We start from the raw sequence: 26,093 nt of genomic DNA on the forward strand, positions 1-26,093 counted from the left end.
TAAGAGGACTTTGCTTGTCACTGTGCTTGTCGTCCCACAGAAAATATTTGTGATGCCAAACATGGATGATGTATGGCTACCCATAATGCACTCTGCCATGGACACACGTTCCAATGCCAACTTGGTTACTATGACAAATGATGCCTTGAAGGACCCAGAACCTGAGGAGTCTGAGGTCTCCGACATGTGAAGACTGCTTTTCAAAGTGCATAATGACAGACATTTTATCAGCATGGTAATATGGCAAGTCCCTGCCCCTCTCAGAGACCCATGGCTGTCGCATGGGTCGGGCCAACTCTCCAATATTTTTACCCATGTTCCAGTCCCATTGTTGCACCACCGATGAAGTGCATTCACAAAACTGGAAGTGTTGGGGTAACTAAAAGCAGGAAAACCGAGGACAATTGTGACTGATAGATTGTCATCCAATTGCACAGTTTTATTTGTGTGACATAAAATATTATGATTCATTCTCTGATGAAATACATGGGCATGTCGAGACTGCTTAACAAATGTGTGGTGATGGATCGACTAACAGCCATCAGATTCAACCAGAAGAACCATAATACCTGTGATGTACAGCTGCACCAAACATGGTAGTTGTATGGTGCACATTTTTGTGCAACCTTTCTAATCAAGTGGTTTATTGTTGCTATAACTCTACAAGAACTTTGAGGCCACTGATGAAGGGTGTGTATGTCTGAGTGAGCAAACGTTTGACAGATTAATCCTAAAATTTGGAGATGGTTTTGCTGAAAGCCCCTTTGTCTATTATTTGATACACATTTCACAGGGATATCAACTCATTGATTACCCATCCACACTGCTGCCTGTGCCTGTCGACCGGCACCTTTATGCAAACAGATAATGGCGCTGTGTCTATCGAAGACACAGTTCATTTTAAATCCACAATGGACACTATCATACCATAACAGCCTGTGCGCTTAACTTTGGTAGGGATTAGAGCTAAAACTGACTTTAAAGGGGAGAATTAAAACATATCTGCAAAGACAGCAGCTGAACATTGCTTAGGTCTAATGAATGTATAAATAGGAATGCAGCTACCTAGCTGTGCAAAGTATAGCTCATTCACTGACAACGTGCTTCTACACATGCGTCAAGACTTCTTTTCATGTTATATTCAGAGTTGAGCAAAAGTAATAACTTCATTTTTATTTCCAAAGCAATCTTTCAGTCCTGTCTGAAGGCTAAGTATGAGGTAAACAGTGACAAGTTAGCAATCAGTTAAATATCGTATTCCTATTAAGGTCACTCCAGTGACGTACAGCCTAAGTTTGGGCAGACTGAAACCCTTTTATAAACTCATAAACCTAGTTATGTAAAGAGGGGAACATACCCACTGTTCCTGTTTAATTTGAATAAATAACATACTGGATATTAGCCATATTATTTAATGTCAGCATTCAAATGAATGCTTTTTGTTGAATTATTTATTGATTTGCAGTTTTTTTCTGTACTGTACACATTCAAGAGGAATAACACCATATCAACTAGAACAGCTATTTTGTAATCTGCCATGGACGCCCGGCTGCTTTACAGGCAACTATTATTTTACATTTTAAATTTGCTGGCAAAGTGTGTTAGGCAGAAAGTGCCTTTAAAATAAACATTCCTCCGTAGTGAGCCACCACATTTGTTGCATCAGTTGAGGATATAAAGTGTCTTTGTGCCATTACTGTGTATGTTGTCACGACCTTTGTTTTCGGTGTTGTTCATTTGCACAGTGACGAAATATCAAAAATTACTGTCGTGTTCAGTGATGTCACAGAATGTTATGGTTCTGATCGTTGTGGATCAATAAAACCTTTTGCTTGGAAAGAGTTTGTGCTTCATTGTGGTTTAACATAAGAAAATTAAGAGGACAATGCCAAATTCTCATCAGAAGCCATCCATCTGTGTATAATCAAGATTGCTTTACTTTTTACATTTCTGTTAAGGGCTGCAATTATTTTCATTATCAGATTTTTTTGACTAATCATTTTGCCTATAAAAAGGTGAGACAATACACAAACCTACATCCTCAAGCAGATTTATATGATGCAAGTCAGCAAAGACTGCATACTTATTCAAAATGCTAACTTAGATCTTAGTCACTGCATTTAGATTGTGTCTTGCTTTTAAAAGAGAGACTTGGTAAAATTGCCAAGAAACCCCAGTTATAACAAGACGTATGATCTTGCACTAGTCTTGACCTGTGTGAATAGCCAAGGAGAAAGGCAATTCAGGTTTAAACTATAGTGCCTAAAAATCAATTTACCAAAACACGTAAGTGGAATGAAATGAATGACAATACTGTGCTGTTAAGAAATGCTTTATTCATACATGGCATTATACTCCTACAGTTCCAATAAATGTAAGACTCCTGGTTCTAAAATGCATGTTAATTTGAGTCCTGGTGTCAGCTTGTCCATTTCCAGAGCACCCAGTCTGATTGCTGCAGAACAAAAACAACATCTGTTATTTAAAGCATCATGCATTAAAGACATTGTTAGTCATGTCAGACTTGTGTTCTCTTCATAAAATCAGAAGATTAACCATGAGCATTGTTCATAACTTCCTGCTCACCCAAAAGATACTTACCATGTTGCTATTGCTGGGCTCAGTCCACACCGAAACCTATTTCCTGTAAATATAAAATGTCTGAATGAACACGATTATTGAAACACGCACACCCGACTGGTGTTTGTGGGTCAAGTCAGATTAAATGTTGACTTCATTTGTTTACATCAGAAGTCTAACGCACGTTAATCATCATTCATGAACTAAAAAAAAAAAGATTTTAAGCTTTTTTTTGATAAATACTCACTCGTCAAAGTCATGGAGGGCCATCATCCTTCAGGCCTCGTGTAGCTCAAAACCACCGCATGGATCCGAGTTTATTACCGGCCCTGTGGACCGCACAACATATTGCAGATTTTGTAAAATTTGTATTGTAAAAAGAAAATAATTCATAGTAAATTTGCCAGATTGTCGGAAAAAAAAACCGCAAACTTACCTCCGCATTTCCACGCTGATGCGGCCTAGTCACATTGCTCCAACATGCACTATAATGCTTTATAATATAAAGTACATTTTCTGCATACTTAAGTCACGTATTATAATACTGACTTAAAAATATGCACACAAACAAGCTTTTCCTAGCCATGTTAAATGCAGATATTTCAAGTCGGAATAGAGAAAGCATGGTCTCAGAAGTGGACGTATTCTGCAATCTACGGAGAAAATGTCTCCCGGAACTATTTTATAGCACATCCGGTGTCTGTGGGTCTTTTCTCATTGGCTCATACGGACTGTACGTTTCCCCTCCTCCACTTGTGTGGATATCAATCCCAAAGTTCAACCCCCACGCTTTTAATTCCAGGAAGAAGCGGGTTCAACGTTATATCCACCGCTGCTGGCTGGCTCAGTGCCATCAGCGTTACAGCGTTGATTTAAAATAATTTCATAATCTCTGCTTGGGAGCCCAAACACGTTTTCTATGTAGTCAACGGCCGTCAGGACCAACTGTCTATCCCGGTTTGAGACCAGAAAATATGGACTGGACAGTGAGCAGTCGGGCCCTGTTGTGGTGCTTTTTGGCGTTGCTTTGCTGCGCTGGTCTCCCACAAAAGGTAAGAGGGGCTAACTGGATAACTAGCTTAAGTTAGATGACATTAGCTAGGAGTTACCCGCTAAACTACACTTCCCGTTAGGTTGGTTTTTCTGCCTTTAGTGCCACAAATATTAAAGTCCAAAGTTAAATATGTTATTCAGTGAACCTTTAATTGCGTTTGTGTGCTGCGTATTGTCTTGACTTGATACAAGCTAACATAAACGTTAGCTTGCTGGCTCAAAGCACTAGCATTTATGTATAGCTATTCTTTAGAAAGCCTGTAGTTAACTTTGCCAACAACGTAAAACATTTCCAATTCATTAGTCCAGTGTCACAAATCAAGGAAACCTTCAAAGCACGAAAATTAGATCTCCATCTTCCTTCTGGAAACTAGTAGGTGAATAAAAAAAAAAAAGCTCTTTCTGTTAGGGAGCTATATGGGGATTTGTTGTGCGTGTTTATCATTTTGTTTTAAAGCTAGGCTTTCCCAACCTTTTTAAATATTTTAATGTCAACAACTCCACCCAAATGAAGGTGAAGTATCAGTGAATAAAAAAAAAAAAAAAAAAGCCATTTTAGTATTATTACTGTTGAAACATAGGCCTTATCAAGGCTTGGTGAAATGCTAATATTTCTACTGCTTGCATGTTAACTTAACACCACCTTATCTTTTCACAAGACTGAACACAAGTCTCTTGCTTGCACATAAGCAGCAACCTTAAAACGTAGCTGTCAGTATTTTAGGGTATTGCTCCTGCACAGTTAATGATGCAAGTGTAGCAAACCAGGCAGCGCAAGGTTGATGTCTTGGTGAAAGTTTAGTCTTTGACATTGGGCTTGCCAATAGATGTCTGTAGACATAACTACTTGTCATAGACACTCAAAACAGAAGACATATTTATATTAAACCGTAAAAATAGAAGCGTAACACAAGTTTAAAGGATGCTTTAATCAAAGCCTTTCCTTTGAGTTGATTAGTTCTCTACTGCCATTTGAAGTTAGCAGGACAAATGCAGTATGTGTGCATTATCTGTAGTCCCTAAAAAGTTTCCTCCCCAAAGACATTGTTGTGCATGATGATGATGATTCTTTGTGGTTGGGCTGATTTAAATTATGCACAACCTGCACCAAGAAAATGCTGGAATATAAATCTGGTACTGTTAACCGATTTAAAATTTTTACCAAAGGAATTTGTTTAACAGAGAATAGGTTCCATAGTATTAGTGTGGCTGGCACACGTGGGCGCTAGCTAACTTGCTGAAACTGAGCCAGATCCTAGAAAGTCTCCAGGCGGAGACATTAGCTTCAAAGCTAGTAACCCACTTTAGCTAAGAAGCAGATTAAAGTAGCTTTATAATCCACTATCATGTCTCAGGTTCATTATAGCATGGTAGATAGTCTGCTTGTGTAGTAGGGGTGACAAATGATGAAGGCTATCTATAGATGGTGACATTCGTATGTGTAAGGAGCTACAGGGGAAAATGCATATCTTTCTCCTATCTCTCCTTCACAATTTAGCTATTTTAAGGTCAGCTGAAACGGTTTGTTTCAACAAATATTAGTTTGTAAATGCTTCTCCTCACACTATGCTAATGCCTCACTTCACACATCTGCTGGCCCTTTACAACAACACTAATATTTCTTGTAAACTTGTAACTTTGTTTAGAGCACAATGTGTCCCTCAGCTGCAGTTTACCAATTGCTCTGTTACTATGCCCCATATTTTATTTCTTAATTTTTTTTTGTAGACAGGATTCAGAATGAACTAAGACAGGCTAATTTACAGTGGTGTGAAAAAGTGTTTGCCCCCCTTCCTCATTTCCTGTTCCTTTGCATGTTTGTCACACTTAAGTGTTTCGAACATCAAACCAATTTAAACAATAGTCAAGGACAACACAAGTAAACACAAAATGCAATTTGTAAATGAAGGTGTTTAATTATTAAAGGTGAAAAAAAAATCCAAACCATCATGGCCCTGTGTGAAAAAAGTGATTGCCCCCCTAAACCTAATAACTGGTTGGGCCACCCTTAGCAGCAACAACTGCAACCAAGCGTTTGCGATAACGTGCAATGAGGCTTTTACAGCGTCCTGGAGGAATTTTGGCCCACTCATCTTTGCAGAATTGTCCTAATTCAGTTACATTAGAGGGTTTTCGAGCATGAACGGCCTTTTTAAGGTCATACCACAACATCTCAATAGGATTCAGGTCAGGACTTTGGCTAGGCCACTCCAAAGTCTTCATTTTAGTTTTTTCTTCAGCCATTCGGTGGTGGACTTGCTGGTGTGTTTAGGATCATTGTCCTGCTGCAGAACCCAAGTTCGTTTCAGCTTGAGTACACGAACAGATGGTCGGACATTCTCCTTCAGGATCTCTTGGTAGACAGCAGAATTCATAGTTCCTTTTATCACGGCAAGTCTTCCAGGTCCTGAAGCAGCAAAACAGCCCCAGACCATCACACTACCACCACCATATTTTACAGTTGGTATAATGTTCTTTTTATGAAATGCAGTGTTCCTTCTCGCCAGATATACTTGGACACACACCTTCCAAAGAGTTCCACTTTTGTCTCATCGGTCCACAGAATGTTGTCCCAAAAGTCTTGGGGATCATCAAGATGTGTTCTGGAGAAATTGAGACAAGCTTTGATGTTCTTTTTGCTCAGCAGTGGTTTTCTCCTTGGAACTCTGCCATGCAGGCCATTTTTGCCCAGTCTTTTCCTGATGGTGGAGGCATGAGCGCTGACCTTAACTGAGGCAAGTGAGGCCTGCAGTTCTTTGGACGTTGTTGTGGGGTCTTTGTGACCTCTTGGATGAGTCGTCGCTGCGCTCTTGGGGGTAATTTTGGGCGGCCGGCCACTCCTGGGAAGGTTCACCACTGTTCCATGTCTTCGCCATTTGTGGATAATGGCTCTCACTGTGGTTCGCTGGATTCCCAAAGCTTTGGAAATGGCTTTATAACCCTTTCCAGACTGATAGATCTCAATTACTTTCTTTCTCAATTGTTCCTGAATTTCTTTGGGTCTCGGCATGATGTGTAGCTTTTAAGGATCTTCTGGTGGACCTTACTGTGTCAAGCAGCTCCTATTTAAGTGATGCCTTGATTGTGAACAGGTGTGGCAATAATCAGGCCTGGGTGTGGCTAGAGAAATTGAACTCAGGTGTGGACAACCACAGTTATAGTATGTTTTAACAAGGGGGGCAATCACTTTTTTCACACAGGGCCATGATGGTTTGGATTTTTTTTCTCCTTTAATAATAAACACCTTCATTTACAAATTGCATTTTGTGTTTACTTGTGTTGTCCTTGACTTTTGTTTAAATTGGTTTGATGTTCGAAACACTTAAGTGTGACAAACATGCAAAGGAACAGGAAATGAGGAAGGGGGCAAACACTTTTTCACACCACTGTATTTTGAAAATGTTGTGATTAGAGATGTCCCGATACTGGTATCGGCTCCGATACTGCCTAAAATGCTGGTATCGGAAAGTACTGGAGTTTATGCACCGATCCGATAAGCCCGAAAGGAAATCTACTTTTAAAGTAGTTTATTTATGTTCTTTTTCCGTTATAACTGACTTGTCAAACTGGATAATAGAAGGAAGTTCTGGGGCGTTCATCGTTTGTGTTTGTTCATGTTTCACAAAGAGTTTAACCTGAGCCAGGCCGACAACAAAGATATAGAAATCATATCACATCCATACAGGGATAGTAGTATACAGTTGTTAAAACATAATAAAATATATGACACACTGGTATCGGATTGGTACTCTGTATCGGCCGATACGTAAGTTCAGGTATCGGTATCGGGAAACAAAAAATGGTATCGGACCATCTCTAGTTGTGATCTTCCTACGCTATCTTATCACAACAGTACTGTGCTTTGACGCAGTGTCACTGAGCGAGGGCCAACATGTGACATCCTCCCCACTGAAGCAACACCACGCAGAGAGCAGCCGATGGACTGTGTTGACAAGGAAGGTTACTAAAAAGTGCTCTACACTCAATTTTAAAAGTTTGAAACATCGACTTTTGAACAGTCCCCTCCCCATGGCATCCTCACCTGTGCTACTCTCGTAAAATTCAACTCTCCCATTGGTGTCTGAGACTGCCCCAAGCCTGTGTCATCTTTATACAGCCCTGAAGCGAAACCTCTTATTGACTACTGTCACGTTGGACTGAAAGATTGTTCTTAATGCTGCCTTTCTCACATCCCCCCCATGTACACAAAGGGATTTCTTATTTGACTTTTAACAACTACTCTTTTTCGGTAACTTGAAGGCATTGCTGCACTACACCTCATTACAAGTTACTAGATGTGAGATAAGTATTTCTTGGTTCCTGTGTTGGTTTTTTTTCACCGAAGCAAGCTGAAAACAGACTGCTAATTGCTGCAGACACGTTGGTGGTGGTATGAGGTTGTTCCACTTTTTAACAGAAAATTAGTGACATTTAGTTTAGGCCCAATTAATACATTGGATACCTTAGACTAGAAGATAACTTTAGGTAATAGTCTCCATGAGTTTTGAGCCTTTTAGTGCCAATATAATGAATCTACTGTCATTAAAATGACTGATACCAATTGAGTGTTTCCTTTTTAAAAAACATTTTCACAAAAACCTCCTACGTAAGTGATCCGACAGAAGTCACCGCTTTACAGCATTTTATTTTAAGTCAGACTTCCCATACATTTTTCTTGCTCCTATAACACTACTACACATATCAAACACGATTAATTACATTTGGCAACCATGTCCTTATCTTAAATATTCTGTATTGGCCTCCCTTCCCCAGATGCATCTCTAAATGATCACATAACAGCCTGAAAGGTCAGACGGTAAATGAAAATCTGTGTCTGCTTTGAACACCCAGTAAGACAACTAAACAGTGCATCAGCTTTTCAGATGACACTACCAATTTATCTGGCTGTATGTAATTCAGCCACACACTTGTTTCTTATGGAGCCCCACCATTATTGCTGTCTGTCTGTCTGTGGCTTCTTATTTTCTGATCAGTTTTTCAGAAGACATTTACTGCCACTAATCAACTCATTTGTAACAAAAAAGATTAGTCCCTACATATTTACCTTTCTCTGCCCCACGAGTCCCTCCCTCCCTCAGTGTCTCCTACATTTGTCCAGTCTTCTTTCTCCTGTTAAGAGGCCCTCGTCTGTCTGGCTCTTTACTTAATACCTGAGCAGTTTTCTTTCTTCGAAGGCGAGTGATTGCATTTTTAAAGCTTTTGTCCAGGTTTCTCCAGCTATTGGTTGGTGGTGACGTAATATTCACCATTTTGAAGAGATGAGAGCATCTGACTAATGACGTTTTTCCATTACATGGTACCTGCTCGCCTCGACTCGCCTTTTTTGGTTTTCCATTACGAAAAAAAGTCCCTGGTACCTGCTAACCGGTACTTTTTTTTTCGTACCACCTCCGTCGAGGTTCCAAGCGAGCTGAGCCGATACCAAAAGGTGACGTGAAAACCTGCAGACTACTGATTGGTCGGAGAGAATCATCACTAATCACTGCGTCATCATTGCTAGCGACAGACGGGGATGTCCTGCCGCCATTTTTAAATAGTTTAGCCAGCGGTGTTTTTTTTTTTGCTGAGTCCAGCTTCTTTTCAAAAGTGTGTGTGTGTGTGGCGCGTTAGGTCACGGCAGTTTCCTGCGGCGTCACTACGATGACCAGCCAGGCTCGCCTCAGGCATGAGGCGGTACTAAATCTGCAATGGAAAATGGAGGATGGGCACCGCGCTCGAGCCAAGTAGAGTCGAGCCGGTACCATGTAATGGAAAAACGCCATAAGTGGTTATAATGCAGGTGTACTACTAAAGTGCATGTGTACACTCAGTGGGAAAGCTATCCTGTGTTCGGGTTGGTCTGCCATACAAGAGGCTGTGAAGGCAGTTCTGTAGTATTATGTAACTCACTTGCGCAACAACTAAACATTTCTGTGTATAGAATGAGGAAATGCCCCAATGTTTAATTCTTCTGAAAAAAGCTTTACAACTCATCTCCTCAGTCACTCTGAGCAGCTAAACATGCTTGACCAGATGTTCCCAAAGCTAAACACTGTAGAATATTCAGTGCCCATCCAAAACTAGGAGGCTAACAGATGTTAAGAGAGTTATTTGCTTGCGAAACCAAGAACCCTGATCGAGGTTACGGGGGGGCCCAAAAACAAGTTGGTTATGATTTCTCCCAGTACAGTTAATGCTGGTGAGTTTGCAGCCCAGTGGGAACAGTCACAGGTGCACACTATTGACACAAATGCTTGTATAGGGTGTGAGACTACAGCAGGGGATCAGTAGGCAAATGTGGAAGGACCCAGTTTCCTGCTGTAGAGAGGGTGAAACTCTAAGTTCATGGGGTTGTTTTGGCTTTGGTTTCTCTTTGGAAAGTTAGAACGGTCTAGTATTTTCCTTAATCAGAAAAGCTAAAGAACACACAGGGAGAAAGTGATTGTCATGCACTGGACATCTTTTCATGACATTGGTTTTGTGAGGAAATGCCAGCTGTGTGACCAAGGGAAACACCCTGACTGAGTGACTATGTGGTTGCACTCCATACCACATGCTCAGGCCTGACTTTGGCTCTGGTGGTTTGTTTGCGTCTGACCTAGGAGCACTTCAAACCCCACCTTCTTTAAAAGTGGCTAAATGCTCAGAAGAGTGTGTTAGTAATTATAGCTTGATTATCTGTATTACAGCTGCTTCATGTAGAGGCTATTTGCACTGCCCCAGGGGAGTTGTTCAAGGGGCTTAGTCAGGGATGTTGATCAATACCGCTATGGTTCAGCAGGAGAATGAGGTCTGTCTGCTCAGCTTTTTCGACTCCTGTGGTTAAGACAGCGGGTTAGTGACATTCCCAGATTTTTCATTCCCAGTCTGACCCTTAAGGCAAGTACTGAAAAGTCAGTCGGAGCTCTCAAACACCCCCACTGTCCAAAAAGGATAAGATTCCCTTGGCTTGGTTATCAAAAGCGGCGTTTTTAGAATTCTATAGTGGGTAAGTAGAGCGCACATCACCCACAATGCTGTTAATTCTGGCATAAGCCAAGTCATGAGGCTGGGTTGTTTAGCTGCTGTTCTGTTTTTTTCTACTTTTTCTTTTGTATATCTCTGACTGTCATTGTGTGTTTGTCCCCTGCACTGTCATTTAATGAACCAATCCAAGTGTTCCCATGTCTGTTTATGTGGGAGTAGAAGGTTCTGGAAAGAAGGCTGTCTATACGGCCTGCCGGCCCACTATTCATCTGTTCAGAGAGAAGTTGAAGCACTCTTGTTAAAAAAAACTAACCAACCTTTTGAAGTATGCTGTGTGGTAGCACGGGTCTAATGCTGAAGTTTAGAACATGCACGCATGCTCATGCCCAGTTTGTTTACCATCCTCCACGTTGCAATCCTCGGCTCCGGCTGTTACTTTGAACCCTCTGAGAGTTCATTCAGCAACATGCCCTTCGTTACCTAGCTAGTCATCACCCACCTAGTTTGCTCTGCAGCTGTCATGTAAGGTATTGATTTGAAGTTCATTGATTTGTAAAGCAGACCAAGGTGGCACACTCCCTGGGGCAGCACACCACCCCACCCCCTTCCAGCAAAATGCTAACTATACCGCGGGGGTGATGAAAACAGGCAGCATGCAGTAACATTTGTCAGACAATGGACCATCTTCTGCCACTTTGCTTCATATCGGTGTGTGAATAATTTTATTAGCATGCTGTAAGTTTAACATAACAGCACTAATGTTTGGTCCAGGTGTGTGTGAGGATAAGTAATGTCTGAGTGATTAATGGCTGAAGTCATTATTCACAACCACAATGCAGGAGCACACCTTTTGACCTAAGCTGTGGACTTAAGTGGGAGCATGCATGCTCACACAAGCTTGCTTGCTAATGTTGAGTTTGTGTTATCATGATGATAAAAGTGCGTTATAATTAGTAGAGAGTATAGATGGGTTTGTTTATAGTACATCACCTTGAGTTGTGCGTTGTGTTTCTGTAGGGGGTTTGCAGTGCCAGCACAGTTTCCCTTCCTGAAAGCCTGCTCTTTGTGTCCACCCTGGATGGAAACCTGCATGCTGTTAGCAAGAAATCCGGCTCTATCAAATGGACTTTGAAAGAAGGTAAGAGGAGAGGACAAGAGTCAAGTAACTTATTCTTTGTATGAGTTTTTTTCCCCACCCCCAAGGCACAGTTTCTTATTCAAGTTACATTTGCAAAAACAAAGTGCTTTTGTTGCGTTGCCACAGGGAAAACAATGAGATGAGCTCCCATTGCTGTTTTTTTTTTTTTTTTTTTTTACCACAATGAAGTGATTGTGGCTTTAGTCATTTTCAGTGTCAGGGTATGGGACAACAAAACAATAATACTTTAATTAACTAAAGAATTAAACTAAGTGGGGGTCACATGTGAGACTTTGATGCCAAATCAAGGCTGTGTTATTTGCTTTTGTTGTCTGAATTTCTCTATTGTTTTTTTTTTTTTTTTTTTTTTGGACTAGCAGTATTTAAGCCAAAAGATTTAAATGCATTACCACTCCTAATAGAAAAGTATTAAACTTCAGTCATTAATACCTTCTATTGCTGTTTAAGGTTTGTTTACCCCAGTAATGCTTGTAAACATGGGAGTAAAACAGGCCTATATTTTCAGTTATGACCAGTTGAGAAACAAAACAAATCTAACTTAAAACTCTGATTTTTTTTTATTTGTTTTGGGGCTTTTCTGCCTTTATTGGACAGGACAGGTGAGAAAGGGGGGGGAGAGAGAGAGGGGGAAGACATGCAGGAAATCGTCACAGGTCGGAGTCGAACCCTAGACCTCTGCGTCGAGGCATAAACCTCTAAATATATGTGCGCCTGCTCTACCCACTGACCCAACCCGGCCACAAACTCTGATTATTTAAAAGCAAAAAAAGGTACCTCTAATTAAATTTGGTCAAAAATTACCGATAGGACTTGTTGGTATTATTGACTTATAGGAAATGTTTTTAGGGATTAAGCCAAGGCAATGCTGTGGGACGTTCTGTTAGGCATGGAAACTGGGTAATTATTAACTAAGAGAGGGGAAAATATAGCATGTAATCAAGGCCAGAGTGGGCAAGGATAAGTAACTTTGCTGTTATGTCACCTGCACACACAGTGTGTACTATGGATGGTAATGTAGACACTATACGATTGGGAACTTCATTAGATAAGATACACTGGAGATTTATTGAAAAGCTTTTGCTGAAAAAGTCAATCTAAGACGTACTGTTGTTTCGGGTAGTTTATCTTTCATAGAATAAGAGACATAATAAGACAATTAAAGACGGTTCTGACTTTCCTGTTCTGTTTCTCACATTTCTTTAAGGATCACAATATTTCATGAGATATCTAAACTACTGTGGTTTGAAGTTTGAACCCACCAGTCCTGGTTAGGTCCACCTAATACCCAAGTCATTAATAATCAGAGGCAGAGACTGCTTCCTCCGCGTCATCTGTTTTTCTGGAAGAGCTATTGAATATAAATTTGACCAGTTCTGTACCAGGCCCCACACACACACACACACACACACCTGTTATTGTGCTCCCGTCAGGCAACCATACACCCACATAATGAGGGGGAATAGGAAATCTCTTCCCTGGACCAAGACAGTACAACTCAGCCCACATGCATGTCCTCTCCCCGTTTGCTTGTCACTCCCTGTTGACTTTGCAAACAAGTATTTATGTATGCGCTTACCGTGGTTAGCGTATTTTCATGAAACCATTGTTTTCTCACCACCTTCTGCAATTACACATGACGAATGCTGATGCTTCTTAAGCACAAGAGTCAATGACCACCTTCAGGTAATCCTACGCCTCCCCCTGCTATTGTTGACCCCTTCAGGCACCTCCACAGAGATCAGCACCATCTGGTCCACGCCCTGTATGTTCACACTGTAGGGAGGGGTGTGTTTGTCTAGTAGCATTAGAGGTTGGGGCCTTGCTTTGTCTCTTGGCTTAAAGAGCTATTGTAGTATTTTAACCTTCTCACTGTAGCTGAACTTAGTTTCAAGTGTATGTGTGTGTGTGTATATATATATATATATATATATATATATATATATATATATATATATATATATATATATATATATATATATATATATATATATATATATATATATATATATATAATATTTTGAATGTATTTTCTCCCCCTTCCAGGTAGCTTTTGGTTGCTACTTTCTAGCCATGCCACATGGTGTGGAAATCAACTTGCAGTCATTTGAACATGCACTTCCACACCAGAGCATGAATGGAAACTAATAGCTGCCTGGAAGGAAGGACACATTGGATAATGGAAAATTGTAGGCATTAATGTAAAATGTAGTAAATGGACTTGAAACATGCAAAAACACGATATGGTCCTTATAAGCACGTGTCATCAGTCTGTTAGATAGATTTTTGATATCATAGAGGCAGGTTAATATATTCCAGTACTTTTTTAGATGATATGACCTCATTAAATAATCAATTAATCTGGTGTTGACTTCTTCACGGACTGTTTGCTCTTGTTTTTATTTGGACTTTGTTCTCTGTAGTTGAATGTCAACAATGTTCATGTTATTCTCTTACTCTTAACCGCTTCTGGCCATGGTTCACATCGTTGGTTGATATTCTTGTCAGTCCTGACTTGCGTCTTGTCTCCTTTTCTCCTCACAGATCCAGTTCTTCAGGTCCCCACACATGTGGCAGAGTACGTAGCTTTGGAGTTATTTTTCCGTATGGGTGTATGTGTAAATATCCTTGTGTACTGCACACAAGATGGTGAATGCAAATTGTAATGGTAACCTGTTGAGCTTGTCCTAATCTGTCACTCCCTTTTACTGGTCTCAAGATGTGATGCATCTTCTTAAATCTTTACTCTAGGCCAGCCTTTCTGCCTGACCCCAACGATGGCAGTCTGTACTCTCTGGGAGGAAAAAACAACGAAGGCCTCACAGTAAGAGGAAATCATTTTTTATAATCTCCCATCTTTTGAGAGAAACGCACTGTTTAGTTCCCTATTCTAGAGAAAAATGTATCCTCTCACCACGTGTCATTTAGTCATTCTAAAAGTAATGCACCCTCAGTAAAAAATGTGGTGGGGCATGCATGATGTTCCACATGTATCAGGACATACAGCATGTTATGGTTATGTAATGCTCATTCATTCATTTTTCTCAAACAGAAATTACCGTTCACTATCCCTGAGTTGGTCCAAGCTTCTCCCTGTCGCAGCTCTGATGGCGTCCTTTACATGGGTAAGGCTAATTCTCAGATAGAAATTATATTCTGCCTTTTGAGTCAACACATTCATAAACACACATTCAACACATACTCTGTAGTGTATCCATGACCTCGTGCAGTCCATGTCCCAGTGGGTCTTCTCACCTAAATGATCTGGATATCTTCCAACCTGCGGTCGTAGCCTGTGCTCTTTTGAATTTAAAACCGTTAAAAGAGGGAAGGTAATCTACCATAGTGACTGTGTCATTGTTTAAAGGGAAGCGGGTGACATTTGCTTCCCCGGAGACATTATCAGTGAAGCTTTTGTTTTCATTCAACTGAAGCTGCTGCTGGAACAGAGCATATTGGAGTTCCAAAGGTCTGAATGTGCTACAGCCTAAATGCTCGCCCTTTTAAATCTGTTTACTGTATGTCTAAAATGTTTGCTAAATAGAGTTTGTAGGAATTATCAGGCCAAACCATCCTCCTTCATCATCTGGACTCTCTAAAGCAGCCGTTTCCTGATTTTTTTTTTTTTTGCATTCATCTTTAATAATCTATGATAGGGGCATTACTGCCACTCCCTGTATTGACAAAGAAAGTGAGATGCTGGTACTTAGAGGCCATGATGGGTTGGTCATTTAATGACAGAATGGTAACACCCATCACTGTGACAGACAGATGGCTGCATGTTATTTTGCTTGACTGCCACTTGTGCAGCTTTTACACCCTCGATTTGGAGAAGGAGAAACGCCACAAACCTTTTAACAGGAAAATGGGGAGAAACCTTAGGAAGAGCAGCGCTCTTCCAAGGTGGACAGACATGCAATAGGTGTGACATTTACAAAGTAGACAAAAGTATAGAACATACTGTACTATTAAGTAAATACAAGTAGTTTTATTATTAGATAAGATTATGAAACTAAAATATATGTTGTGCTTTTGCCAAGAGCAATATAAATGCTGTAATCATGGCAGAGGTATTGATTTTGTCTGTGTGTGTTTGTGGATGTGCTCATGTACAGGTAAGAAGCAGGACTTGTGGTATGTGGTGGACCTGTTGACTGGTGAGAAGCAGCAGACCCTGACTTCCTCCTTTGCTGAGATGCTGTGTCCGTCTTCATCTCTTCTCTATCTGGGACGCACAGGTAAAAACAAAACCCATCCAGCAACACAAGTTCAGCTATTTCTTTTCCCCTAACCTTGCCAGCCTCATTTTAGTCACATTATCATTGCAGACCACCCCATTCAATCGTTGATTTGATTTCATCTGGCTAATTAACAGGCCCCAAACTGTTGGCAAAACCTTATTTACCTCCTGCTCATCTCTGCTGCTATCTCTGTCCTCGCCTTATCTAGCCCCCAATCTATCCCTGGGATGGTAATTGTAGATAAGACCTGCAAATTGAATACCTACTAAAAACCCACTCTTAACATGGTGTCAAGTCAAAGCTCACTTTTTCACTCAACGGTATATATGCTGGACTTTGTTTCACTGTGTCTCTCCACATTTTCCATATTTTGAAGCAAGGGAAATTTAACACCACTTAGCTGTTACTCCCAGAAATGGATAACCAAATTATGGCTTTTGTGTATGTTACATTAAGAAAGCAAAGCAACACAAATGTGTTTTTTCCTGTGCGAATATGCCCTTGTTCATCTCTCTTTTAGAGTACACCATCACCATGTTTGACACCAAGAGCAGAGAGTTGCGCTGGAATGCCACCTATTCTGATTATGCCTCCACCCTTCCTGACGATGACACCAAATACAGTAAGGCTCTTGGACACATTCGCTCTTTAGTTTAGTTTCTGACAGACCGTGCTAATCACTTGTCTGCTCCTTGGTTCCCCACAGAGATGGCTCATTTTGTGTCTAATGGTGACGGCCTTGTGGTGACGGTGGACAGCGAATCGGGAGACGTTCAGTGGGTGCAGAACTATAACTCTCCGGTGGTGGCCATGTATATCTGGCAGCGTGAGGGCCTCCGCAAAGTTCCCCACACTAATGTGGCTGTGGAAACCCTGCGTTACCTCACTTTCATGTCTGGAGAAGTCGGCCGCATCACACAGTGGAAATACCCATTTCCCAAAGAGAATAAGCCCAAGAACAAATTCCTGTAAGCAGACGTAGTGTAACGATCCCTACTTTTTTGTCAGCTTCTGTTTTTATGATTGTAACTACTTTGACATTTCTCTTTTTGAATACATTTTACATTTTACAAGGACGTCTTACTCTAAAATACCAATTAGGGAAGAAATATTGGCCAAACACTGTTTATGTTTAGTGTCTTTGTATGTATTAATCATAGGGACATAACTTACTGAACGGGTGAAATCAAGATTACTTTTTAAAAAATGTGAGATTGTTTAATGTTGGAATGGAGTCGAGACATGTCATATCTAACAAATGGGTGCTGCTGGGTCTGGTTTCAGCTCTGGTTTCACACTTAAGTACTGTTTTTATTTTCAAAACATTGTGTTCACTCTTTACACCTGCCTTGCTGAAAAGGACAAACGGGACTTTCAGTGGTTGGACCACTGTGAAAGTATCGCCTGTTAAGGGTGATGATGGAGAACTGTAAAAGTTTCTCTCCATTTCTATTCCTTCATACACTCCAGATGTTTTCACCCAGATCGTATTGTCACACCTCTATTGAAAATTAAATATGTACTGTATTTTCAAAAGTAAGCAGGAATTTGTTTGACTGCTTTTTTTGTCCTTTTTCAGGGCCACATTGTATGTGGGCAAATACTCCACCAGTCTATATGCCTCTCCCTCCCTGGTGCACGATGGAGTTACTGTGGTGGTGAGTGACAGTTGTATGTATATCACATTTAGGCAAAACACAATTCATTCTCAGTAAGACATGAACATAAGGTATGTGCAAGTTTTGTATTGAGTCAAAGTTCATCTACTTGTTTTGTTTTCATAATCGGTCTTCATTTTTGGTTAGTGGTTTCCAGGTATCTGGCATACCTGGAAACTGAGTTTGTGTGAATACATCCTGTTCTAGTTGTGTCTTAGCTTGCGCTACTTACTTCTGTCACATTGCCTCACTGGCCTGGCTCAGATGAATAGTAGTTTCCTGTCACAAGAAATACTATTGTGGTTTTTTTCTGATGTAATCCTGTGGGGCATCTGATAGGAAATTAATCTAAATGTTTGTTTGTGTGTATGCACAGCCTCGTGGCAGCACCTTCCCCATGCTGGAGGGTCCGCAAAGCCAGGAGACTGAAGAGGACAAGGAGTGCGTCATCACACCCAGCACCAGTGTCAAGTTCAACGCTGCGCTCCGGGAGCGAAACCGTATCAACTTTATGAGGAACTACCTGCTCCTTATAGGTACTACATTAGTATTAGTAGTACATTAATCTCAAAGTAATATCTAATCTATCTACTCTGGATAAGTTATCCTTTCCTGGCACAGTGAGGGAGAGGGTTAAAAAAAGTTAGTTTTACTAGCAATTCATGTGCTAGAGTTTGTGCTGTTCACCACATTTTGAAGTCCAGGGCCTTTAACAGTTCACTGCATGTTGAGTGACTGTGTTGCACGGAGACTGCCCTCTGCTGGATGATACAATGAATCATGTGAACATAACTTTTTAACAAGTTATAAAGCATTTCATTCAGAAAACTATAACTACAGTTAAGTATCATGACGGAAATCAGTGTTTGGTGATGATTCATGATTCTGCTGCTCCAGATTATGATTATTATGATGATTAAAAAGTTCACTCCTGCATTTCAGGTCATCATGAGACGCCCCTTGAAGCTCACACCAAGATCCTGGAGAAGTTCCCTGACAGCTTCCCTCGCAATCAAGGCAATGTCATTCCACCTACTACTGACAAGAAAGTTGAGGAGGTGTGTGTGTCTGTCAGTGTCTTTATTTTGTTCAGAAGATTTTTTTAGATCTCAAAACATCTGTGCAGATTTTCTCACTGTCTTCCTACCTGTCCGCACCTCCCACCATGTTGTAGAAGGTGAATGATAGTGGTATGGATGATGGCCCCCCTTCTCCGCTGCCTGAAACATCTATCCAAGAACCTGGGACCAGCAGTCGCACTGTGCGTCCAGAGGCACCTGTGGACTCTATGCTCAAAGACATGGCCACCATCATCTTCTCCACTTTCCTCCTGGCTGGCTGGGTGGCCTTCGTGATTACCTACCCCAAAGTAAGTCAAACATCACCACCTAGTGGACTGCTGGGTGCCTGCAACTACCTAGTTATGACAGAAAATATAAAATTTGTAGAAACGAGGCTATGAGTCTCAAATCCGCAAGTGGAATTAAGTGCTGAATACACTTTAGTTTTTCTTAGAGCCTCATGCATAGTCTCCTCTCTCACCACAGAGTGTTCACAAGCAGCAGCAGCTACAGCACCAGGAGTTCCAGAGACAGATGGAGGAGAAGTTGGAGCTGCTTCAGAGACAGCAGCCGTTCCCCCCTGCAGACGTGGGCCTGGGGTTGGCCCCAGACAGCGACTATCTGGAGGTGGCCCGCACTCGCTCCGAATGCTCAGACCACAGCAGCCCAAATGTCACCCCCCGCGCCTCCAACCACTCCAACCTGTCTGTGTCTGAGCTGGGAAGCTCTGCCAATGAGCACGAAGATGCAGGTAAAGATTGCGAAATTAAAATTACATGCACACTCTTTGTTTGTGCTTGTTTAACAATTGAGTAACAATTTAAACCCAGTTTTCACTGTCCGAATTTATGTATTTTTCTTATCAGAGGAGGACTCCAATATTGTCAGAGTGGGCAACATAACTTTCCGTCCCAAAGAGGTCTTGGGTCATGGTGCTGAGGGCACCATTGTGTACAAGTAAGTCTGAACAATTATTTATGATAACTTTTGTTCAATTTAGAAAAATATTGAAGTAATATTGCAACGTTGTATTTCCATTGTTTCTCCACAAGGGGGCAGTTTGACAACCGTGCAGTGGCAGTAAAGAGAATTCTCCCAGAGTGCTTCAGCTTTGCAGACCGGGAAGTCCAGCTGCTGAGGGAGTCAGACGAGCACCCAAATGTCATCCGCTACTTCTGCACCGAAAGAGACCGTCAGTTCCAGTACATTGCCATTGAGCTGTGTGCTGCCTCACTTCAGGAGGTAATAAATGCCTCAATAGATCACGTAAGCACCTTTTTTGGAGTCTGGGAGAAGTTCAGTTAATTGTGTGTTGTTCTTAAGCAAAACTCTATTTTTCTAATAGCAGCCATGTTTTAACTGATGGTTACTTAATGATGCACAACCTTTTTGTGCCATTAGCATGTAGTTGTACTGCGAGTGTAAGTGTATAGGACTGTATGGTTTGGACTAAATGAAGTTCAGCAATAAGTGAAGGAAATAGGATTCTTTGTCTTTTTGTCTTTATTCATAGAGCACTAAAACTACAAGAAAGGACCTCCCATGCTAAAATTAATTTGGTGCTTTACATATCTTCAAACTATACAGTATGAAAATGGGACACTGTGTTATCATTATTGGACTACACTGACTGCGGTCTTTCATCTCTCTAGTATGTTGAGAGTAAGGATTTCGACCGTCATGGACTCGAGCCAGTTATGCTTCTTCAGCAGACCATGTCAGGACTGGCCCATCTGCACTCTCTCAACATAGGTATCCAAAATCACTTTCTCGTTCTCATTATTATTGGCTGTTTTACCAAACAACATCAACACCACGTATGTAACCGATATCTTGTTTATCTCCTCTAACCTTTTTATACTTTTCTTACAGTTCACAGAGACCTGAAACCTCACAACATCCTGGTGTCCATGCCCAATGCCCACGGTCGGGTCCGGGCCATGATTTCGGACTTTGGCTTGTGTAAGAAGTTGGCAGTGGGCCGCCACAGTTTCAGTAGAAGGTCTGGGGTGCCTGGCACTGAGGGCTGGATCGCCCCTGAGGTTCTCAGCGAGGACTGCAAAGACAACCCGGTGAGTCGGTGGTAGAGTATCTGCTCTCTCATGGTGGGTAGAAGTATTGTTGGTTGTCAGAATTCACAAAAGAAACCCAAAATGATACACTTGTTTGAAAAGGTGTGCAATCACCTCATGACAAAACAATAGGAACATTCAAGAAACATCACCCAAATGTTCTCCACTTTTGACAGAACCAAACACTGAAAACTGCCCAAAGGGTGAATGTGGGACCCAAAGGACCATTAGTTGACCTAATTAACTGAATACACCAACACTAGTATACATAACTTGATACTGTGTAGAAGTAGTTTTGGTGGCAAATGTGTTTCCTTACATGCCACACTGTGACCACCTCCATTCTTTCCTTGTCTTGTCCCTTGTAGACCTGCGCTGTTGATATCTTCTCTGCTGGTTGTGTGTTCTACTACGTGGTGTCTCGGGGAAGCCACCCCTATGGCAAGTCTCTGCAGAGGCAAGCAAACATCCTACTGGGCACATACAGCCTTGACTATCTGCAAACTGACAAACATGGTGAGGACTAAAAGCTTTGCTTTTGTTTTCTCTAGAGATGCCACAATCCCGTTTTTTTTTTTTGTGCTACCGATAGCCGAACATCGATGAGCCATTTCGGCCGATTAACGGCTCATACCGCTCTTTTTACTTTTCTTTTTATAGCAGCGGCTATAGCTGTATGACAGTATAGGTCAGTTTGACTGCTTTGTAGTGTATTGGGATCTCCACCAGTTGGCAGTGTAATCTAGGCTATAAAGAATATAAAGTTGACGTCAGGCTGTATTGAATTTTGGTACGGGGGCTCAGTCTTGTGAGGACGTGCTCCGTTGAACTGTGCCTGCTACGGTAGTTACCTTGATGCAGTTACACATCTGGGTAATGCAGTAGAAGGAGCGTTAACATGTTGGCTGTTTTTCCATTCTTTACAATGGTGAATCAACATGGACACACCATCCTCGTTTAATGCACAACTCTGTCTCCGTTTCTGTAATCTGACCTGCAACCCGCAGGCAGGTCTTTCATCTCGTTTCATTTTCACTCGCCATAGTGTGACTGACTCGCATGAAATCCGCTTGTTGTGCTTACCTCCAGTACATGTTGCTACTGCCATACGGCTAATATAGGTGTCCGGACAGAACTCGTGCTTCTGAACTTTGGTTGCACATTACGTGCATCAATCTACATACAAAAAGGCTAAACTGGCAACTAGAAGGCATTATTGCTGCTCTCTTGAGCATGTATTTTTAGTGAATATCGGCTGATAACGATTGGCGGCCGATCAATAGGGGCATTCTTAGTTTTCTCAGATCTCTTCAGGTGAGCTGAGAGGTGTACAATAATAGTAATGTAGTTGGTGGTTAATGTAGATTACTAAGGACAGGTAGGGTTGTGTGGCTGATTGGTTGTTTAAGTATTTGGTACAGCTGTGGAGATTTGATGGCAAACATGATTTCTAAAAAAGATTAAGTTAATTACAAATTATTTTTAAAATAATGTATGCCATGTGACCATACCTTTTGAGCACATTGACAAAACCAGCATGTTTGTGTCATTTATCAGAGGCCATTGTAGCCAGAGATCTAATAGAGCAGATGTTGAGCATGGAACCCCATAAGAGGCCTTCAGCTGAGAGCATTCTCAAACACCCTTTCTTCTGGAGTCTGGAGAAGGAGCTGCAGTTCTTTCAGGTCAGCTTTTTACTTATCTATTTCTCTCCTTATTTGTATAGATCACATGTATTAGGCTGTGTACTGTGCTGTTACAGACTAGTCTGTGCACACACACTCAGGCATCTCTGAAATGGTATAAATCCTCATGTACAGTATGTTGTGCTTGGATTTATCAGTAATAAACTTTGTCATAAATGCAGGCTATTTTAATGTGATTTGGGCAGTAATGGCAGGTTATCTGTATTGGACTGTATAAGAAGATGATTCATCATGTCTACTCTGCATTCTTGTAGGATGTATTAAACAATCCTCTTCAGTTTAGTAAGTCCTTAGAGCCACATATGAACCTGCAAAAATGTATTAATGTGCTATATAATAGCTTTGTTGCTCTTTTTGCATGTATAAATGTTCTGAATGAGAATAAGACTGCCTGGCATATTTAGTTAAAATCCACTACTTGCTTGCTACTTGGTTGCTTGCAGGATGTGAGCGACAGAATAGAAAAGGAACCACTGGACGGACCAATCGTGAGACAGCTGGAGAGAGGCGGGAGGGCTGTTGTCAAGGGGGACTGGAGAGAGCATATCACAGTGCCACTGCAGACGGGTACCAGACTGGCTACGTTTATACAACATGTCAAATACAAACTTCTGGCACCCCTGTTGTAAAAGTAGTTTTCTTGTTTTGCTTCAAACTTAGTGTTTATAGAACTTAGTGTTTATAGAACGTAGTGTTATAGAACGTAGTGTTATAGTATACAGTAGCACTTCACAGTTGAATTGAATGCTGTATCCTGTCACTACAAAATATTACTGTGGGTGGTGAAGTACGCCTGCTGCTTCCTGTCAGCATTGACACCTTTGCACTTTGTGTTATTGGCCAGTAAAGGAAATGGTGCTGATATACTAATGAACTGACAAAGCGAGATTATGTGGGTATACTACATTGCATATTATATATGCAATGTTTGCATATTTACATTTACAAAACTTCTACCTTTTATAAACACTAACTAGCTAATTGTTTTATACTTGAAGTAAGTCAAACACCGGGGGCTAGATGTGTGTGTGTGTGTGTGTGTGTGTGTGTGACTGTGTGTGTGTGTGTGTGTGTGTGTGTCTCTCTCATTCTCTCTTTATTTGGCAGATCTCAGAAAATTTCGCTCCTATAAGGGTGGGTCAGCCAGAGACCTGCTGCGTGCAATGAGAAATAAGGTAGGAATGTATTTACATGTTTTTGTATTTATAAGAAACTCATCTCTACTGTTGAAGGCTTAACGCTTAACCTTCCTTCAACAGAAACATCATTACCGAGAGTTGCCTGCTGAGGTTCAGGAGACTCTGGGCTCCATCCCTGATGACTTTGTGTCCTACTTCACCTCCCGCTTTCCCCACCTACTAATGCACACATACCTGGCCATGCGGACCTGTGCATCTGAGAGACTATTCCTGCCTTATTACTCTACTGCAGAGCAGCTTGCAAAAACACAGGCCCAGTACACAGTACACCTTGGGCCACAAAGACAAAATGAGCCATGCACTCAAAACCTGCCAACACACACATCATCTGAGGAACCTACACACTCGCAGCCGGTGCAGGTCTCTCACATAACACCTGTTGAATCGGTGCCCTCTACATCACCAGATGAGCCTGTATCTCCACATTTGCCAGTTCAGACAGTGCCGCCAACAGCGCCAGCACTATCCACACAGACTGACTTGCACAGTCAAACAGTGAACCCCACGTTTGCTTCCGAATCACCTACAGATCCTCTCAGGAAAAAGGAATCCAGTCAGTGTGGGATGCACACACATCCAGGTCCTTCTACACTGGATAGTGAACCAGTGTGAACTGAACCAGAGTCAGGTGGACCCAGCACAAACGGGAACATTGCCTTAAAGAGTGGCACCAAGTGGGACTCCGTTGCTGCACCGTGAGCTGGTGAGGACCAGGCCTGCAGTGCCTGGGATCCACTGCTCGCTGCAGCTGCACCCTAAACTAAGTGCCTTCTGCTCACCTGGGTTCAAATGTTCCCCGACAGAGCCGTCCACAAGTCTGTCTCTGCCTTGAGGAAGTCCGATAACCAACATGGTGTTGTTGGACATTATCTTGTAGCTGGACTGAGCAAAGAGAAACAATTTTAATTTTATAATGGCATGTCCAAAAAAAGTGTTTATCCCAAAAATATCTGGCCTCTATTGTGGGGGGGGGAAACGTGTCTGGATGTTGTTGTTGGGTAGTTTTATAGTGCAATGTTGTATTTCTGAGTGAGCCTGTTCACTGCACAAATACTGTATGTATACTTTTTTGTATAGACCAATTCAGAATTTGGATCATTGATGATAAATCATTTAATGTGGCCCATGTGCCTTTTTTAACTATCACTGTGCTGTATGGGTACAAATCTTTCAAATTGACTATGCTAAATGTGCTTGATTCCCGTTAATGCTGCTAGACTGCTTCTCTTGTCAATCAAGTTTTGCTGACTCTGTAAGACTGTTCCAAAGGGTGTTCAGGGTGGCATAAGTGGTCCCTTAAGATAAGTGATTATGTAGTCAAATATGAATTTAGAGGTCAGGCTGCAGAACTTGCATATCATAACTTTTCAAGGGTGTCAAAGTGAAATTAATGACTTGCACATTAAATTCTATTTTTTTTATCCTAAGATTTTGCTTGTTGATCTTGCTGCTAACTACAGTTGGTGCCTAACGGAAGCTACTTATATTTAACACATTTTTATTCACAGGTGCACCAAGCAGCTGGTATGCATTGAATCGTTTGGATTAGCTATTTCTACGGTTGACGTTGGTTAGAGTAGCCTACAGAGAAAGCTTATAACCTTTCTCTGTCTGATGTTGAAAAGCAAAAGAAGGAATTTTACTTCAAGCAAATGAGAAGGTCTCTGCCAAAAAGGACCAGCACAGTAACACAGAGCTGTACAGAGCCAGTGTGCGAATCACTGCAGTCTCTTCAAGTCACTGATATACATGTATATACATGTTAATATATCAGACTGGCATATCAGGATGTAAACCGATGAATACAAATACACCAAAATGCAATTTAGCCAGAAGAGAATATCTGTCTCTGTCTGGAAGCAGTAGCCAATACACGTTGTCCTGGTAAAGATGTCCCATGGCTACCTTTTTATGTGGTGTAGAATGAGTGTATAAAACAATGTTTTTTCTTATTAATAATTACAACTTTTAACGCCCAATGACATAACCTGCTGTTCTGTTAATACAAGTACGTCAAAAGTTGCAAAGAAACTCGCTGGGCCCGTGGCGCCTCCAGAACGCAGCAGAGACACGCCCGGTGGAACAAAAAATATTACATTTAGACAATGTGCTGGAGTTTCTTTGCAAGCATTAACTCTCACGCACCATTTATCTCCATGTTACATAACTTTGTTTGGGTGTGGCTCAACAAAGTTATATAATGTGGAGAACTGCTCATCTCAAACGGGTTATTCTTGCCTTTTTCTTCTCATTAAATGGTAAATCCCTGGCTTAATTACCTACATATTGTGCACTATTCAGCTGTCAGACTCACTAGGCATTGTGTCCTCTGGCTTTACTGTGGAACTTTGATTTATTAAAAAGTATTACATTTAAATGTAAACGCTGTCAGTGGTTAGGT

The 26,093-nt window shown here is 41.3% G+C and overlaps 2 protein-coding genes and 1 long non-coding RNA gene across 7 annotated transcripts in view; 2 read left to right on the plus strand and 1 right to left on the minus strand.

Moving 5' to 3' along the window:
• The window catches only part of tex2 (testis expressed 2), a 29,007-nt gene extending 27,674 nt beyond the window's left edge, over positions 1-1,333 (plus strand). For both annotated transcript variants that reach the window (XM_078268976.1, XM_078268977.1), the window contains exon 12: positions 41-1,333. In XM_078268976.1, coding sequence (XP_078125102.1) covers positions 41-190 — 150 coding nt within the window. In that variant the 3' untranslated portion in view covers positions 191-1,333. The remainder of the gene's footprint in view (positions 1-40) is intronic.
• Positions 1,334-1,335: 2 nt separating this feature from the next.
• Positions 1,336-3,256, minus strand: LOC144529717 (uncharacterized). Its single transcript, XR_013503043.1, has 4 exons — positions 3,017-3,256; positions 2,828-2,909; positions 2,602-2,644; positions 1,336-2,455 (listed from the first exon to the last, which is right to left on the minus strand). It is a non-coding gene; the product is annotated as an uncharacterized LOC144529717 (long non-coding RNA).
• Positions 3,257-3,356: 100 nt separating this feature from the next.
• On the plus strand, positions 3,357-25,121 carry ern1 (endoplasmic reticulum to nucleus signaling 1). 4 transcript variants are annotated; one of them, XM_078268719.1, is made up of 22 exons: positions 3,357-3,632; positions 11,617-11,737; positions 14,300-14,333; positions 14,507-14,579; positions 14,808-14,880; positions 15,871-15,993; positions 16,517-16,618; positions 16,703-16,964; positions 17,576-17,654; positions 18,031-18,190; positions 18,597-18,724; positions 18,829-19,023; positions 19,202-19,466; positions 19,582-19,672; positions 19,768-19,981; positions 20,368-20,467; positions 20,588-20,787; positions 21,156-21,303; positions 22,345-22,472; positions 22,937-23,060; positions 23,601-23,668; positions 23,753-25,121. In XM_078268719.1, exons 1-22 carry the CDS (start codon positions 3,555-3,557, stop codon positions 24,302-24,304), a joined length of 3,318 nt encoding a protein of 1,105 aa, XP_078124845.1. In that variant the 5' UTR covers positions 3,357-3,554; the 3' UTR covers positions 24,305-25,121. The 4 variants fall into 4 exon arrangements, with proteins under 4 accessions (XP_078124845.1, XP_078124847.1, XP_078124846.1 ...); XM_078268721.1 differs by having other exon boundaries at positions 19,768-19,957; XM_078268720.1 differs by having other exon boundaries at positions 18,597-18,712.
• The last annotated feature ends 972 nt before the right edge of the window (positions 25,122-26,093 follow it).

Source organism: Sander vitreus, chromosome 15 (assembly GCF_031162955.1).
Source record: "Sander vitreus isolate 19-12246 chromosome 15, sanVit1, whole genome shotgun sequence".
NCBI classification, from domain to species: Eukaryota; Metazoa; Chordata; class Actinopteri; order Perciformes; family Percidae; genus Sander; species Sander vitreus.